General features: G+C 37.1%; 1 protein-coding gene across 31 annotated transcripts in view; it reads left to right on the top strand.

Moving 5' to 3' along the window:
- The window catches only part of LOC117543371 (calcium-activated potassium channel subunit alpha-1), a 77,654-nt gene that overhangs the window by 39,898 nt on the left and 22,957 nt on the right, over positions 1–14,799 (top strand). For 29 of the 31 annotated variants that reach the window (XM_034211631.1, XM_034211652.1, XM_034211616.1 and 26 more), the window contains exons 6-18: positions 1,900–1,975; positions 3,507–3,582; positions 3,748–3,918; positions 5,374–5,465; positions 8,506–8,616; positions 8,718–8,823; positions 8,931–9,013; positions 9,342–9,411; positions 9,559–9,714; positions 9,953–10,062; positions 10,361–10,429; positions 10,892–10,978; positions 11,475–11,551. In XM_034211631.1, coding sequence (XP_034067522.1) covers positions 1,900–1,975; positions 3,507–3,582; positions 3,748–3,918; positions 5,374–5,465; positions 8,506–8,616; positions 8,718–8,823; positions 8,931–9,013; positions 9,342–9,411; positions 9,559–9,714; positions 9,953–10,062; positions 10,361–10,429; positions 10,892–10,978; positions 11,475–11,551 — 1,284 coding nt within the window. Of the gene's footprint in view, positions 1–1,899; positions 1,976–3,506; positions 3,583–3,747; positions 3,919–5,373; positions 5,466–5,550; positions 5,643–8,505; positions 8,617–8,717; positions 8,824–8,930; positions 9,014–9,341; positions 9,412–9,558; positions 9,715–9,952; positions 10,063–10,360; positions 10,430–10,891; positions 10,979–11,474; positions 11,552–14,799 lie in introns of all 31 variants that reach the window. The other 2 variants (XM_034211611.1, XM_034211802.1) reach the window with 1 other exon arrangement.

The following is a 14,799-nucleotide window of genomic DNA, read 5'->3' as shown; positions in this document are numbered from 1 at the left end:
TCCATAGAAAAACACAAAGATTGCCAAAGCTTGTCATTTGTCCATAAACAGCTTTGCTGGTCGTTCACATGACTTGTTTCCTGCTATAAAGGCGAGCCATGCTGTTCTTGTCCAAGATTAGAGAATGACATTTGGTTTGTCGGGAGCAGTCGCGGGGTTATAGGAATTGTGGAGCGAGCTGTTGGACCGACTCGCTGTCTGGCCTCTTCCTTTCCCTGGATGAATCCTAAAGGAGCTTACACTCTAATATCCTGATGGGAAAAGGGTTTGCTTTAAGCTCGCTGGACACGCCTGATCACAGCGAGGATGCTATAGGTCTGAGGTAAAACAAATATAAAGGCTTCTTCATAAAGACTCCTTTGACCTGTTGGATGGACACGTCATGAACGCTCCTGTATCTTTTCACTTTTTTTGGAGGAGGATCATATAATTATTTTTCATGAAAGCTGGCAACGTGAATGCAGAATAGCAAAGATGTGGATGTGAAGCAGATTTTGGACTCTTTTTTTATTGTCTACCCAAAGTAACTTGCAGACATGATTCCTACAAAGATGTTAACGTACAGGGGGCCCGATGGAGGCACACACTCTCAGACGGTTTCTCACACAAGAAGGCGAAAGAAATCGACCAGCGAGCTCTTCCAGAAGGGCTACAGGGTCAGGACGACCCACGGGCAGGTCAGCGTGGACGAGGACGGCATCTGCCACAGCCTCAGTTCATGCTTCCATGTAATCTCCTACTGGGGTAAGACCTGCAGAACGTGTGAATGAGGGGAATCTCCCATAAAGCTGAGGGCTCTGGACTCCAGCTGGATCCGGTTCAGGATCAGGATTTGCTCTGTATTATGCCCCCCCATCTGGCAAACGCTCACTTGAAATGAAAAACGAGTTCTGGCCAGGCACACGATGATTCACGTCATTCCCTAAAAGATTATGTATTTATATTTCTCAGGCTACATTTTTTCCCGTAACGTCTTTGTGTCATTTGGCATTTACACTCACAATCAATGCCAGCAGGGAAATGTCCCCCCCCGATTGAAGCAAGCAGAGATGGATTTCACTTGGCTTGAGTTGGCTTTTAATTGTTAATGCAGCCCCGACGACACTGCAGTGGCTTTTTTCTAACTTGAGTCACATCTATGAGTCATTTGGCTTTTAAACTCCTATGTTAGGTTTCATTTAGTTAAGTGCATTGTACTTAACAATAACAAGCAAAAGTGTTATTTTACTTTATGAGGTATGTTTTAATTGGAGATTGTGATATCTGTTAATAATCCAATTTTTTTCGACAAACTGGTAAACTGCTTATGATAAGGTTGTGATTTAAGGTATATAGCTTAAATGATGGTATGATAGAGTCAATCAGTGATCATGTACAGGAGCTCTGGCTGGTGTGTCACTGTTGTTGTTGTTGTTGTTTGTGTTTAGCCGTCCTTGAACTCTTGGCAAGAGGCACAAGCTTTTTTTCCCCCATAAATACCCTCAAATTTAGGTTTTGACGTCACGTTTAATCATTGAGTTTGCTGCGACAGCGTCCACCTGTCTTTAATCCAGGTTTCTATCTCGTCCATGATCAGAGTTTTCCCAGCAGGAATGAGTTTGTCAGGTAGATGCTGGTGCTCTGCGAGGCTCCTTAGATTAAAAATACCGGTGTCAGTTTGTGAAGCGAGATTTTTTTACCTATTTCACAACGTTTATTTTATGACACAGTGAGGCTCAGTGTTGCTTGGTTAGTCGGAGTTTACCTTTTTATCAAAATGAGTTCAATGAAGTGGATAAACATGGATGAAGCTCTGAAAGGTATGGTGTTCTCGGTAAACCACCGTCGAAATGCGTTGGATGTTGTTCAAATTGTTGTTGATCATCTCTGATAACTGCTTTGTGGTCTTTTTTCTCACAGGCTTGAGGTTTTTAAGGGCCTTAAGATTGATACAGTTCTCAGAAATTTTACAGTTTTTGAATATACTAAAGACAAGGTGAGTTTACTTAAATTATTCATATTTTTCCCATTGTAGCAAACTGTTTATAATGTGTAAATATTGCATGGAACGTGATATGGATGTTTGCATGGATAGGTTTGTTTTTTTGAAGGGGGAACTTAAGCTCTGTTGCAATGTTTTTCCTGAAAATGTGCATGATCATTAGGTTTGGTAAATTGATATAAAGTTTACTCCTCAGTAATTACGCGTACTCGTATGACGGAGTCTTAAGCGAGATAGCTTTCTGTTTGTCTCCTCGCTGTTCAGAATTAAAGCTTTTTGCACAGATGTCAGGCAAAGTTTACAGCGTAACAAAATGCTTAAGAATAATCTCCTCTCTCATTCATTCAGATGAAGGTAAAAACAGAACACAAAGTAGGAGAGGACAGAGGTCACTTCCACATTAAGACTCGGGCCGTTTCTCAATGTCGAGTAGAGCTGCTGCAGAGCCACTATTTCAAGTATACTACGTCATCGAGTGGCGCCGAAGGACTGTTTAAATGCTGTTTTAGGCCCAATCCCAAACCACGCCCTACACCCTACCCCTACGCCCTACTCCTACACCCTACCCCTACACACTACCCCTCTGTGACGGAGTGAACTCCGTGGAGTGACACATGAGGCTCCCTCCTGTCAGATGGAGGGAGTAAATACAGCGGCAAGCTTTGGGACGGCCTCCCCTCTCTCCGGCAGAAACAGGAAATGCCGTAACTGTATGTAACAACGGTTTCAAATCAGCATCTCTTAGACAAAACATTAAAATGAATAACTAAAATAAAACTCCAAACATCTTTAATTGTGTTCGCTCTTTTAGTTTTAAACCTGATGTTTATAAGCTTCTTAGTTTTTGCAACAATCTGTAAATATACACAACTTTATAATAAAATGCACACATTTACCTTTTTCTAGACTAAACACAGGTATGATCCTAAGTTAAAAAAAGATAAGGTTATCATGAGGTTGTTAACATCGCAATTCATCAGTGGATGTTGGCTGGAACTACTTGTAAACAGCGTGTTTCCTGACGGACACACACAGCGTTGAGACCGGTCAGGTAGAGACCGGTCTCCAGTCAGCACCGATGCAGACTCGCTGTTTGATGGCTTGATAACCCACTCCCCTTCCACACCGCTCCACACTCGTTGGTTTGGAACAGCACTTAATGTGAGGGGGGGTAGTGTGTAGGGCGTGGTTTGGGATTGGGCCTAAATGCCCAGCATTCGGCGCCACTCGATGACGTAGTATACTTGAAATAGTGGCTCTGCAGCAGCTCTACTCGACATTGAGAAACGGCCATGGTCTTTATTATTTTAAGAATAGCACACATGAAAATCTCACATTCATAGTGAGGAGAACATTTCCCTAAATGCATGGGTATTTTTAATAACATAAACAATCATAGCAGGGAGCTAGTATGCTAGGTTTTTGTTGAATCCAGTTTTTTATCAATTTTTTAATCGAACACAATGTACTCAACAAGGCAAATATCAAATAATGAATAACTTTTGTTCCGCTCTTTTTGAAATAGCAACTCGATAAAGCTGGTAAACCTGTGTTCAATCTTCATAAGCACGTGGCTAACTGCGGCAGGATTCATTCACTTGGTAAGTTAGTGGGAGCCATTGAGTTAATGGGAAAGCATTTTGGTGTTGTTGGTAATGGCTGCTCAAGTAGTATAATTGCAATGTCGAGATTCTCTATTTCTGTGTTCTCTATTGACTTCTTTTGGGTTATTTGGTTGTTGTTCAAATCTCAACCTTTTTTCCCAGGTGGAAAACTCAGGGGATCCATGGGAAAACTTCCAGAATTCCCAAGCACTTTCCTACTGGGAATGTGTCTACTTACTCATGGTTACTATGTCCACTGTGGGCTATGGAGATGTTTATGCAAAAACCACCCTGGGCCGCCTCTTTATGGTCTTCTTCATCCTTGGCGGTTTGGTAAAAATCCCTCTCATTACTTCTTCCTGCTTAGAATCCTCCATGCAACCAATCCTCACACCCGACAGGTGTTGTTCAGGACGCCCGTCACCTGTTGTTTACATAGGGGTGTTTTGTGGCTCTCCACTTTACCACAGTATGTTGCATGTCATCTATTGTATCAGTTGTCTGCAGTATTGCAGCATTACATTAGGAAGAATGCTGGAGTTCTATTCTGTTGTTTATTAATTAATATATGACATGTAATATTGAAGAATGTGTTATTAACTTTAAAAGTATTGCGGTTTCAGGTAGCTCCACCCTCCTGCCTCCCCTCCCTCTTTCCAACAAACACATTGTCTCAGCGATGATTTCTCATGACCTAGCTGGATGGATGTATAGCAGTATTAGCTTATTATGCTAACAAGTATTTAAAAGCTATTATAGGTAATACATTGCATCAGGTGAAGATTTGTAAAAGGATGAACTAAATCCTTAATGTTACAGAAAAAATCCGTACCTGTAGCCGAAGATATTTTAGAGAACATCTGACAGTACAAACAAAATGATGGTGTAAAGCTAAACATGGGTCGAATCATCAGAATTATATTTTAAATAATGGAAAACTTTTGAAGGTATCACATTTTGCAGGGAGAAGTTGATGGATATGTGTTTGAATTTATATAATATTGAATCTTATTGAACAGTGCAGCAGGCTTTAATTATAATATTAACCTTCGTGTTAAATTACACAGAATCTTAAATTAAGAGCTGGAAGAAATGTTTACGAAATATATTAGTTACTGTCTGAAAGTCTGGTAAAACAACATTTTTGGAATTTTAAGAAACCTAACTAAAATATATTCAGTGTTAAACTACTGTAGATTCATTTTATTGTGGTTTGAGCCTACATGAACTAAACAGGATAACCTTTTGCTCAGAAACACAGAGGCATGATGATTCAACATTTTTATTTAGCTCTTAGTCAAATCTGTAAAATAGAACTTGATTCCCTTTTAACCACAGTCAGAGCAGTTTTGTAGAGTTAATGTCTTCCATCCATAGGGCTGTGCTTTTCAAATCAACCTGACAAGTGTTTGTTGGACGAAACATGGCACATAAGGCTTTTTCTTAATTTTTCTATTTTTCTATCGCAGATTGACATACCACTCATCAGCTGTCATTTTTCTCCTATATTCTGCCAATATACGTAAATATTGGCCTTATGATTTCCTTTTTCACATTCATGCTTTTCTCGACATTTGGAATGTAACTGATTGAACTTAAGGCTTCATTCAGACGGCTAATTTGAATGAGCTTTTTTTCTTCTTTTTTCTGGATAAATACTAATACTTCTCCTGCACACAGTAGAGTTCCTCTTTGAGACAGATTTCTTTTAAAGTAGAAAAAGAGGACCTGCTCTTCTTTGCCTATCTTTTTTTTAGTCTCTTCTTCTGTCTCCTATCTTCTCCTTAGGCCATGTTTGCGAGCTACGTCCCTGAAATCATAGAGTTAATAGGAAACCGCAAGAAATATGGTGGTTCCTATAGTGCTGTTAATGGGAGAAAGTAAGTATTAAAGGAGGCTCTACTGCCTCCGCCGCAGTAGAACCTTCTCTGCATGCCTTTTTCTTTTTCTTTTTCATGCATGTAGGCCATGTTTGCTCGCTACGTGCCAGAAATTGCTGCTCTCATCCTTAATCGGAAGAAATATGGAGGGAGTTATAACTCGACCAGAGGCAGAAAGTAAGTCAAACAAATGAAAAAAACAGCTAACTTTTATTGGTGTGGTTGTGTGACTAAAGTGGCTCTCTCATAGACATTATGAAACTGTAATTTGAGATGTAATGATCTCAATTAGCACTAAAGTCACACTGTGACTGAAGAACTTGGCCATGATTAATGTGTAGACTTCAATTCACTGTTTTGCTGCTGCTTTTATGTGTCCAAGCTGTCATTGCTGTATGTCATGGACGACTGTCTGCTTTTACATTGCAAAGATATCTCTATCCCAACAAGTTATTTTTGTCTGTTATTGAATTATAAAGGCTCTCTTTTAAGGTAAACTGGATACTTTTGACCTGATTTTGAACAATCGAAAAAAGTTACATTATCAATAGAACATGTTTGATATAGGGAAAAGCATTTCAAAGACTAAACTCTGATTAGGCGTTTCTTTGAGTAACTTGTATCGCCAGACACATTCATTTCGTTTTTTTGAGACCTCAAAAGAGACAATCATGACTTAAGGATGGATATTTTTGCTGCGTAATCATGTACATATTGTTATTGTCATGTTTAAAGATGGCACATGTCGGGTTTTCTATCTATGAAACAGTTGGAAAAATATTTACTATATATATTATTTTTACATATATTTTTCAATAACTTGAGCAGTCATTTTTGACACTGATTAAACTTTTAACCAGCCATTGGTTTAAAAGTTTAAAAAAATAAATGTAGATAAAATAATTATCAACATATTAAAGAATGATATTTTACTGTGCATGAAAAACAACTTTATTTCAGAACAAAATTAGGCTGGTGTGATCACCCCCATCGCACCAGTTCACAGGTGTATCACAATTCCTGTTCCTAAGAAAATCCTACATGATTTGTGGTGTCCTTCTTGTAATGATGCTGCTTATTGTCAATGTACATTTGTGCCAAATTTGTGTTTGTAAGTCAAGTGTTTGCAGTCATCACATCAAAGGAACATACAGATTAATAGTTAGCTAAATTAATACCTTACCCTAGTACACTTTAGTACACTTTAGTGAATTTAGAGGTACTGTAATTAGGGATTTTTCTTTTTAAGAAATTCAACTTAAATGTGGTGAATTTATGAAAAACGCTATTTTTAAACAAAGTTATTGAGATTGATGAAGCCACAATAACACATTTATGATGTTGAATTTCATAATTTTTTAATGAAGTGATTCAAAATCATAGAGTCCTGTATGCCATTGCTTGCTTCATGCCGATCTCTGGAATTTTGTTTTTCTGTCTTGGAAACATTTGTGCTGCTATGCTTGTTTTTTGTCATGCTTTGCTTCTGAACATTCTTGGCCTTTATCTTCAGTCTGACCTACACCCGCAGGACTAAATAACATTTATCTTGAGTTTATAGTAATAGTTGACATTTTGGTGAACACACATTTTAACTTTCTTGCTGAAAGTAGGGTGATAAGATCGATACAACTGTCATGTCTGTAGAATAACCAGGAAACTAGAGCCAGGAAGCCATTAGCTTAGCTTAGCAAGTAAATCACCATTTAAATACAACTTGTCATTTGTACATGTATTTTTGTTTAAAGTTTAAAATAACATACAATGTGTTGATTTATGAGATTCAAAGATGGTATGTCATGTGAACCAGAATATCTGTTTTCCCCTGCTAGACTAATATAAACTAGCTTAGTTTAGCTTAGCACAGATGTGAAAGTAGCATCAATCATCTTATCCAACTTGGCAAAAAAAGTGAATTTCTCAAAAAGTCTTACTATTCCTTTAACACATAATACACGTTAGTGTCCAAAGATCTGCCGCTGTTTCTAAAGATAGTGAGATTCTGCTTGATGCCTCCAAATAAACAACTGCTTGTTGTAGCATGCTTTTGTGCTTGTTCACTCGTTTGGAAGAAGTCAGACTTGGTTTGGGAAACTCTCTTAAACCAAATCATTGCTTCTTTTGTTAAAACAAATATTTTCTTGTGTATCGTGTACAATTTTGTATTTGTTATTTTGTCTACTTTTTTTATTATTGGTGAATTGAAAATGTTTCAACGAACTTACAACGTACTAGTAGATTTGAAACGATTTGTTTGTTTGTGTTTGGTGAGAATTACTCACTCGAATATCTGTCTGACAGTAGACTCATTATTTTATCAGCTTACATAGTAGCGAAAATCTAAAGTGTTGCAACATTTTAAAAGTCTGGAGATGTATGTTTGATTGTAGCTCCTTACATTTTTATATTAATGCATCATTATTTTTTCTATTTCCCTCTCCTCCATCATGTCTACTTGATGTCATCAGCATCAATACACTAAATGTGTACTCATCAATTTTCCTTTACAAATTAGCCAAACAACTGGTGAACATATGTATATATTGTACATTGAAGCCAACAATGTTTATCACACAAATCTGAAATAATGTTCTTAGTAACAATACATATAGACATGTGTTACTACTATACATAAAGTAATACACATAAACTGGGTTCCTTGCATAAAGGATCTGTGATAATGTGGGAATTGAGATAAACTGTGTGCTGATTTTATAATCTCCATCTAAGTAAACTCTGATCCTTTATAATCTCATACTGAAATCCACAGTGCTCTCTGACCTTCTCATTCAGCCCTCTCTCGTCACGACAGGAACATGAAACATCCTTCCTGTAACATCGTTTTTATTATTTCAATTCAATCACCTAAATACAAACGGTAGTGATTATTTTTCCATTACATCTCTCTCATCTTAGATTTACCTTTTGATTCCAGGACAAAGATGAAGCTGAAACATCAATGTGTCTGTCTGTCTTTGTTTGTTAAATGTTATTCTGACTACATTTTAGTTTCATTATGATTCTGCCACTCATTTTCCAGGCACATCGTGGTCTGTGGTCATATAACACTTGAGAGTGTGTCCAACTTTCTAAAAGACTTCCTACACAAGGACAGGGATGATGTCAATGTAGAAATTGTTTTTCTTCATAAGTAAGTACAACACAGAACATTTCCTTACTCATGAAAAAAATCTTCTGGAGATAGGAAATGATATTCCTCCTCAGATTTGAGTGTTTATTTTTGTATCTCAGTATTTCCCCTAATCTTGAGCTGGAAGCCTTGTTCAAGCGTCATTTCACTCAAGTGGAGTTTTACCAAGGATCTGTTCTGAACCCACACGACCTGGCCAGAGTTAAGGTAAGTGACAGATCATACTTTGTCCTCTGTGGCTCAGAGGGAAACTGTGCTGTCTTTAAAGGTTATACTTACTGATGTGTGTTTGCTGTGTGTGATCTTTATTCCAGATCGAATCAGCTGATGCCTGTTTAATCTTAGCCAACAAATACTGTGCTGACCCCGATGCTGAGGATGCATCCAACATCATGAGGTAAACCCTGTGATTAAGTTATTTTATTGGGTTTAAGGAGAACAATTCAATCAGAAATGTATAAGTAAACATGTTCAATGATAAAGCCTAAAGAGAGAAAATATGAATCTGTTACAGCAGTGTTATTTTATTAGACTCGAACAGTTTTAAATCTATAGGCATAAATGATTGCCAGCTCTGGATTTAGTTAATAATATAAATGATAAAAAATTGTTTTTCTAATTTGTAGGATGTTGTTATGTTTAAGAATGATACCACATACCAGGAAGTTAGGAAAACTGTTTAGAAATGTTCTGATTTTGTTTTTGTCATTTCTGTCATACATCAGAGTAATATCCATCAAGAACTACCATCCAAAGATCAGAATAATCACTCAAATGTTGCAGTACCACAATAAGGTTGGTAAAATATGTTGCTTTTACTTATGTTATATTCATATTTGATCATGTTTGGGTGTTATATATGTTGGATCTTTTTATTGTTTAACCTTTTGTCCGCCTACATTTTAAATGTTGGAACAAGTGTATACATGTTTCTGTGTTCAGGCCCACCTTTTGAACATCCCAAGCTGGAACTGGAAGGAGGGAGACGATGCTATCTGCCTTGCGGAGCTGAAGCTGGGCTTCATCGCTCAGAGCTGCCTGGCTCAGGGCCTCTCCACCATGCTGGCCAACCTCTTCTCCATGAGGTCCTTCATCAAGGTAGCCACAGCTAATATTCAGCCATCTGTGATCACTGGATTGAGTTCAGAAGTAAAGTTGGCCATGAAAAAGTTGTAGTAGAAATATATAATAATAATTGTCCCAGATGAGGCTCATGTTCAACAACTGGTGACTGGGTGGGGAGGAACGTGTAAAACATATAAATAAATGTTTTAATTAAATAAAACATTGTACATGGTACAAGCTGTTTGTATTTTGTGTTAAATCTTTGTTATAGATTGAGGAGGACACATGGCAGAAGTATTACCTAGAAGGAGTGGCCAATGAGATGTACACCGAGTACCTGTCGAGTGCCTTCGTTGGCATGTCCTTCCCTGTCATTTGCGAGTAAGTACACAGAAACAAAGATTTGAAATGCTTTGTGGTCTTCTCTTCTGATTCCCTCTACCTATTATGTTTTGCGATTGGCACTGTTTGGCCTCCATACATGTATGAGCAATTTCTCTTAAAATCCTTGAATGGCCATATTTTCATTATGATAAACACCTGCATTTGTACGTTTTAGCTTTTAATAAATCAGACCTTAAGTAGAAAAAGGTGGCACTAAATGCTAAGACGATTTTTTGCAAAACTACAAATATTTACCGTGCGTTAAGTCTAATTATATTGTTATTCTCTTTTGCAGACTCTGCTATGTGAAGCTAAAGCTGCTACTGATAGCTATAGAGTACAAGTCTGATCAAAGGGAGTGCAGGTAAGTGGATGTGTTCACAGTGTTTGGTTAAAGTCATTACAATTCATGGATGCAAAAACCTCAACACGCAGGTGTGTTTGCTGTCGGCATTTACCTTCAGTGATGAAGCTACTTTGAATCAGCTCCTCTGTTTGACTGCAAACACAAGCCGCTTTACAAAATGTGCTAAATTGGTTTGTTCACAGACATCAGAGGCATTTTGATAACATCCTGACAAATTCATGAGAAAAGTGGCCGTTGGTTTCTTTAAACACAGCTGAAGCTTTGTGTTTAGTGGTTTTTATACTGCAAATGTTCTACTCTTTTATGTGTCACTGCTATCTGCTTTCATCAACTTAATTTAATAAAGAAGCTATCGTGCCAAATGAGCGGGGAAATGGATCCTGCCAGCGTGTCACTGCTCAGTACATTCTGTGATCTTAACTTTCTGTTGTGACAACTTTGGTCTATAAATCCTTGCAGCACCCTGATAAACCCTGGAAACCACGTGAAAATGCAGGAGGGGACATTGGGCTTCTTCATTGCCAGTGATGCGAAAGAAGTAAAGAGGTAATACATTGGACCTGAGTCTAAAAGTAAAACTACACAGTGTTGTAAACCTTACAATATGCTACTTAGCTTAACATGTTGATAGCTGGTTGTTGTTAGCTAGCAATTTGTTAGCTGAAGTCACAAGGAAAAGTGTTGTTGCTAGCTAGGATGATGTACCAGAGGAGGATTTCTTTGGTGGGGTTGCATTTTACCAGTTCGTACAATATGACTATAAGCTTGACATGTTGTTAGCTTTTTGTAAGCTAATGATTTTTGCAACAAGTATAGGATTTATTGCTTGCGAGAATCAAGTAGCAGAGGAGGTTTGTTTGGTTAGTCTGGTGGGTTGGACCACATGCTACCAGTGCTTGCAACTTACTACATAACTTAATACGTTTTACTTTAAACACATTCCAACTCATGCCTAAAACACTTTCGAGACTTATTTTAGAAAACCAGGGATCACAAATGTTTTGTTATCTGCTACCATTTTAATAAGGGACTTCTTCCACAGGGCCCTGTTTTACTGCAAAGCCTGCCACGATGACATTAGTGATCCCAAAAGGATAAAGAAATGTGGATGCAAGAAATGTAAGTGACTGCATTAAAAAAACATTGTATTGTTTAACTTCAGTAACATTTCTTCACAGCACTGAGTTAGCATCAATCTAGCAGTGTGATGATGTATTTACATGACCTACATAGCCATGTGTCCAAACCAATTAGTTCCTGCATTAATTATTAACGTCCTGTTACTTGTGCATGAACAAAGGTAATTGGATTTCTTTCTGCAGCCAAAACACACAGGTGCAGTCCAAGTTTCCCTTGTAATGCTGCGCTTTTGGACCTCTATATACAACCCAGTCTCACGGCATTTCGTGTTCACCAACACGATTTTTAATCTATTGATTCGTGTTCACCAACACGATTTGTCCCTTTTTTTCGTGTTGCACAGCACGATTTTAAAAGCAATGTATTTCTACTGCCTGCAGCACGTCTTTTTCTCCGGTCGGGTCGAGGAAGACCGGAAGCTGTGTGGTTCATAAAAACATGTTCTTACTCAATATCAAGCCACAATTATTGCTTTTATTTGAAATCGTATAATTTCAGACTTTTGTTGCCGTCTGTGAGGAAAATAAATGGGGCTCAGAGCCTCAGGATGCTGAAATCTGTATTTTTTAAAATATTTTTTTCCTTCTAATTTGTTATTCTTTTCAAAATAACACACTGTTATTTACTCACCAATAACACACAATTATCTTTGCTTTTATTTATTGGTTTAATTCCATAATCTCTGGCTTTTTTGGCGTCCGTCAGGAACTGAATTTCAAAATAAAAATAACCGGAAACAGATGTAGGCATTTCGAGTGATTACCCAAGATCCTCAGCTATGGTTTTAAGCTCGCTTATTGGATGTTTTAGCCGCAATGCATGCTGGGATTTAGTGTTTATATGATATGAAATCCGGAAAACATTTTAAAAGAATAAAATAATACTTAATTCTGAGCGCTCTTGCTTTTCTCTTTGAAAGTCATCACATAACGGCATTGTAATACACGGTTCGGCTGCATTACATATTACAGATCTGCCGTAGTTCTTTATTTATAGAGCCCTGATGAGAAGACCTTTGGAAAAACTGAGAAAATGCCGCCGAAACTGAATACTTGACGTGGATCATAAATATATTCAACAATTAAACAACATCTTCAATTTCTCTTCACACAATACGTCTCCTTGCAGTATCAACACTAATTCGGCTGACTTTTACATTTGATCTAATTCACAGATAGGTTATATTTAAACCATAACGGTGCACAGCTGATATAAAAGGACTGTAGTTTTTAAAAATATTACTGATTTTCTTTGAATGTAAGAATGTAAGAATGTAAATACTGAGTCTGAAATAGTATAGCAATATGCTGTAAAATTATGTGAAAGCATGCATAAAACTACACAACTTCAGATGTTGTACGAAAACATAAGTCCTACACTAATAATACAAAGTTATTATGGTTGTGTGTACCTTGTGTGCACCTCCTAGTGGTTAAAGCACGTTATTGAATTATTGTGTTATATTTGATTAAAAAAATATTAAGAGTAGCCTACATACTTTCATAGGGGGAAAGTATAAATATAGAATATAAAAAATCAAGAAGATACTATAAGTGATCTCTACAATAAAACAGTTTAGTGCAGGATGTACAAAGATATTAATAGGAGTAGGTGCAAAACAGAAAAACGAATTAACCTTTATTTAAACATTAAATAACAGATTAAGGTCTTCTTTTAAATAAGAAAAAAACTTTGAGGGTATCTATCTACAGATAAATATTAAGCCTGACAAAGTACTTAACGTCTAATATATTGCTTTCCTGCAATGTTAACTATGTTGAAGCACTTATTTTAACTGATATTATACATATGAATTATACTCTTATGTATGTAGATAGAATAAGAAATGTGCAGAATATGACAGTTTAATGGTGGAGGTACACACATATTGATAGATGTCTTGTAATGCACTGTTGAGGAACCTGTGACCCAAGTGTTTCATTCATTGCATAACTACACCGTAGTTGTGTATATGATATGTTAATAAACCTTTGAAAATCTTGAAAGGGATGTGCAAAATAGCCATAATATACAGTCTTTAATTAACTATTAGTATATAATAACGAGTAATGAATATACTTTATTACTCGTTTCCATTCATGTCAATTGCAGATACATGTTTAGTCTTCTCAAGCACCAACTATCAAATATCTCTCCTGATTGTTGGCACTTGACAATCACCTTACCTGAATTGTACTCAGGTGTAACTAAAGTCTGATTTAAGGGTTGTTTATATTTCACATAATTAATCAGAATCTGCAAAGTAACTCAAATAAATGCAGTGGAGTAAAAATACCAGGTCAACCTCTGAATTGTAGTGGAGTAGAATTACAAAGTAACAATGAGCTGTCATGTGGGTATATATAGCGATTTTCACCCATTTATTAATTATATGTTTTACATTTGATAACACCAATGTGTTTAATACTGGCAACTTCTAATTGTGGGAAAAACGAAAACGTTCAGTAGAGACGTCCCATAGAACATTTTGCGAAACACAATAGCCAGCATGTGTAGTTCTGGGGGGGCGTTCGATTCTAGTTTTGGATAGTCTGGCGTGGTTTCGTTCCATTTCACACAGCTGTTTGACGCTCTGCGTAACCTTACGGGGACTGTAGTCCTAAACGATAGCTGGGGATTATGGGTAGTGTAGTGTCTTCGGCCATCCTAAACTCAGAAATGTTGACAATCGCAATGATGCTCGAAATGTCCCTTATAGGCCTACGTCTGTTTCCGGTTATTTTTATTTTGAAATTCAGTTCCTGACGGACGCCAAAAAAGCCCGAGATTATGGAATTAAACCAATAAATAAAAGCAAGGATAATTGTGTGTTATTGGTGAGTAAATAACAGTGTGTTATTTTGAAAAGAAAAACGAATTAGAAGGAAAAAAATATAAAAAAATACAGATTTCCGTATCCTGAGGCTCTGAGCCCCATTTATTTTCCTCACAGACGGCAACAAAAGTCAGAAATTATACGATTTAAAATAAAAGCAATAATTGTGGCTTGATATTGAGTAAGATCATGTTTTTATGAACCACACAGCTTCCAGTCTCCCACGACCCGACCCGAGAAAAAGACGTGCTGCAGGCAGTAGAAATACATTGCTTTTAAAATCGTGCTGTGCAACACGAAAAAAAGGGGCAAATCGTGTTGGTGAACACGAATCAATAGATTAAAAATCGTGTTGGTGAACACGAATCAATAGATTAAAAATCGTGTTGGT

The sequence above is a fragment of the Gymnodraco acuticeps genome, unplaced genomic scaffold (genome assembly GCF_902827175.1).
Source record: "Gymnodraco acuticeps unplaced genomic scaffold, fGymAcu1.1, whole genome shotgun sequence".
Lineage (NCBI taxonomy): Eukaryota > Metazoa > Chordata > Actinopteri > Perciformes > Bathydraconidae > Gymnodraco > Gymnodraco acuticeps.
Note: the sequence above shows the minus strand (reverse complement) of the source record. Positions and strands in the feature narration are given on the sequence as shown.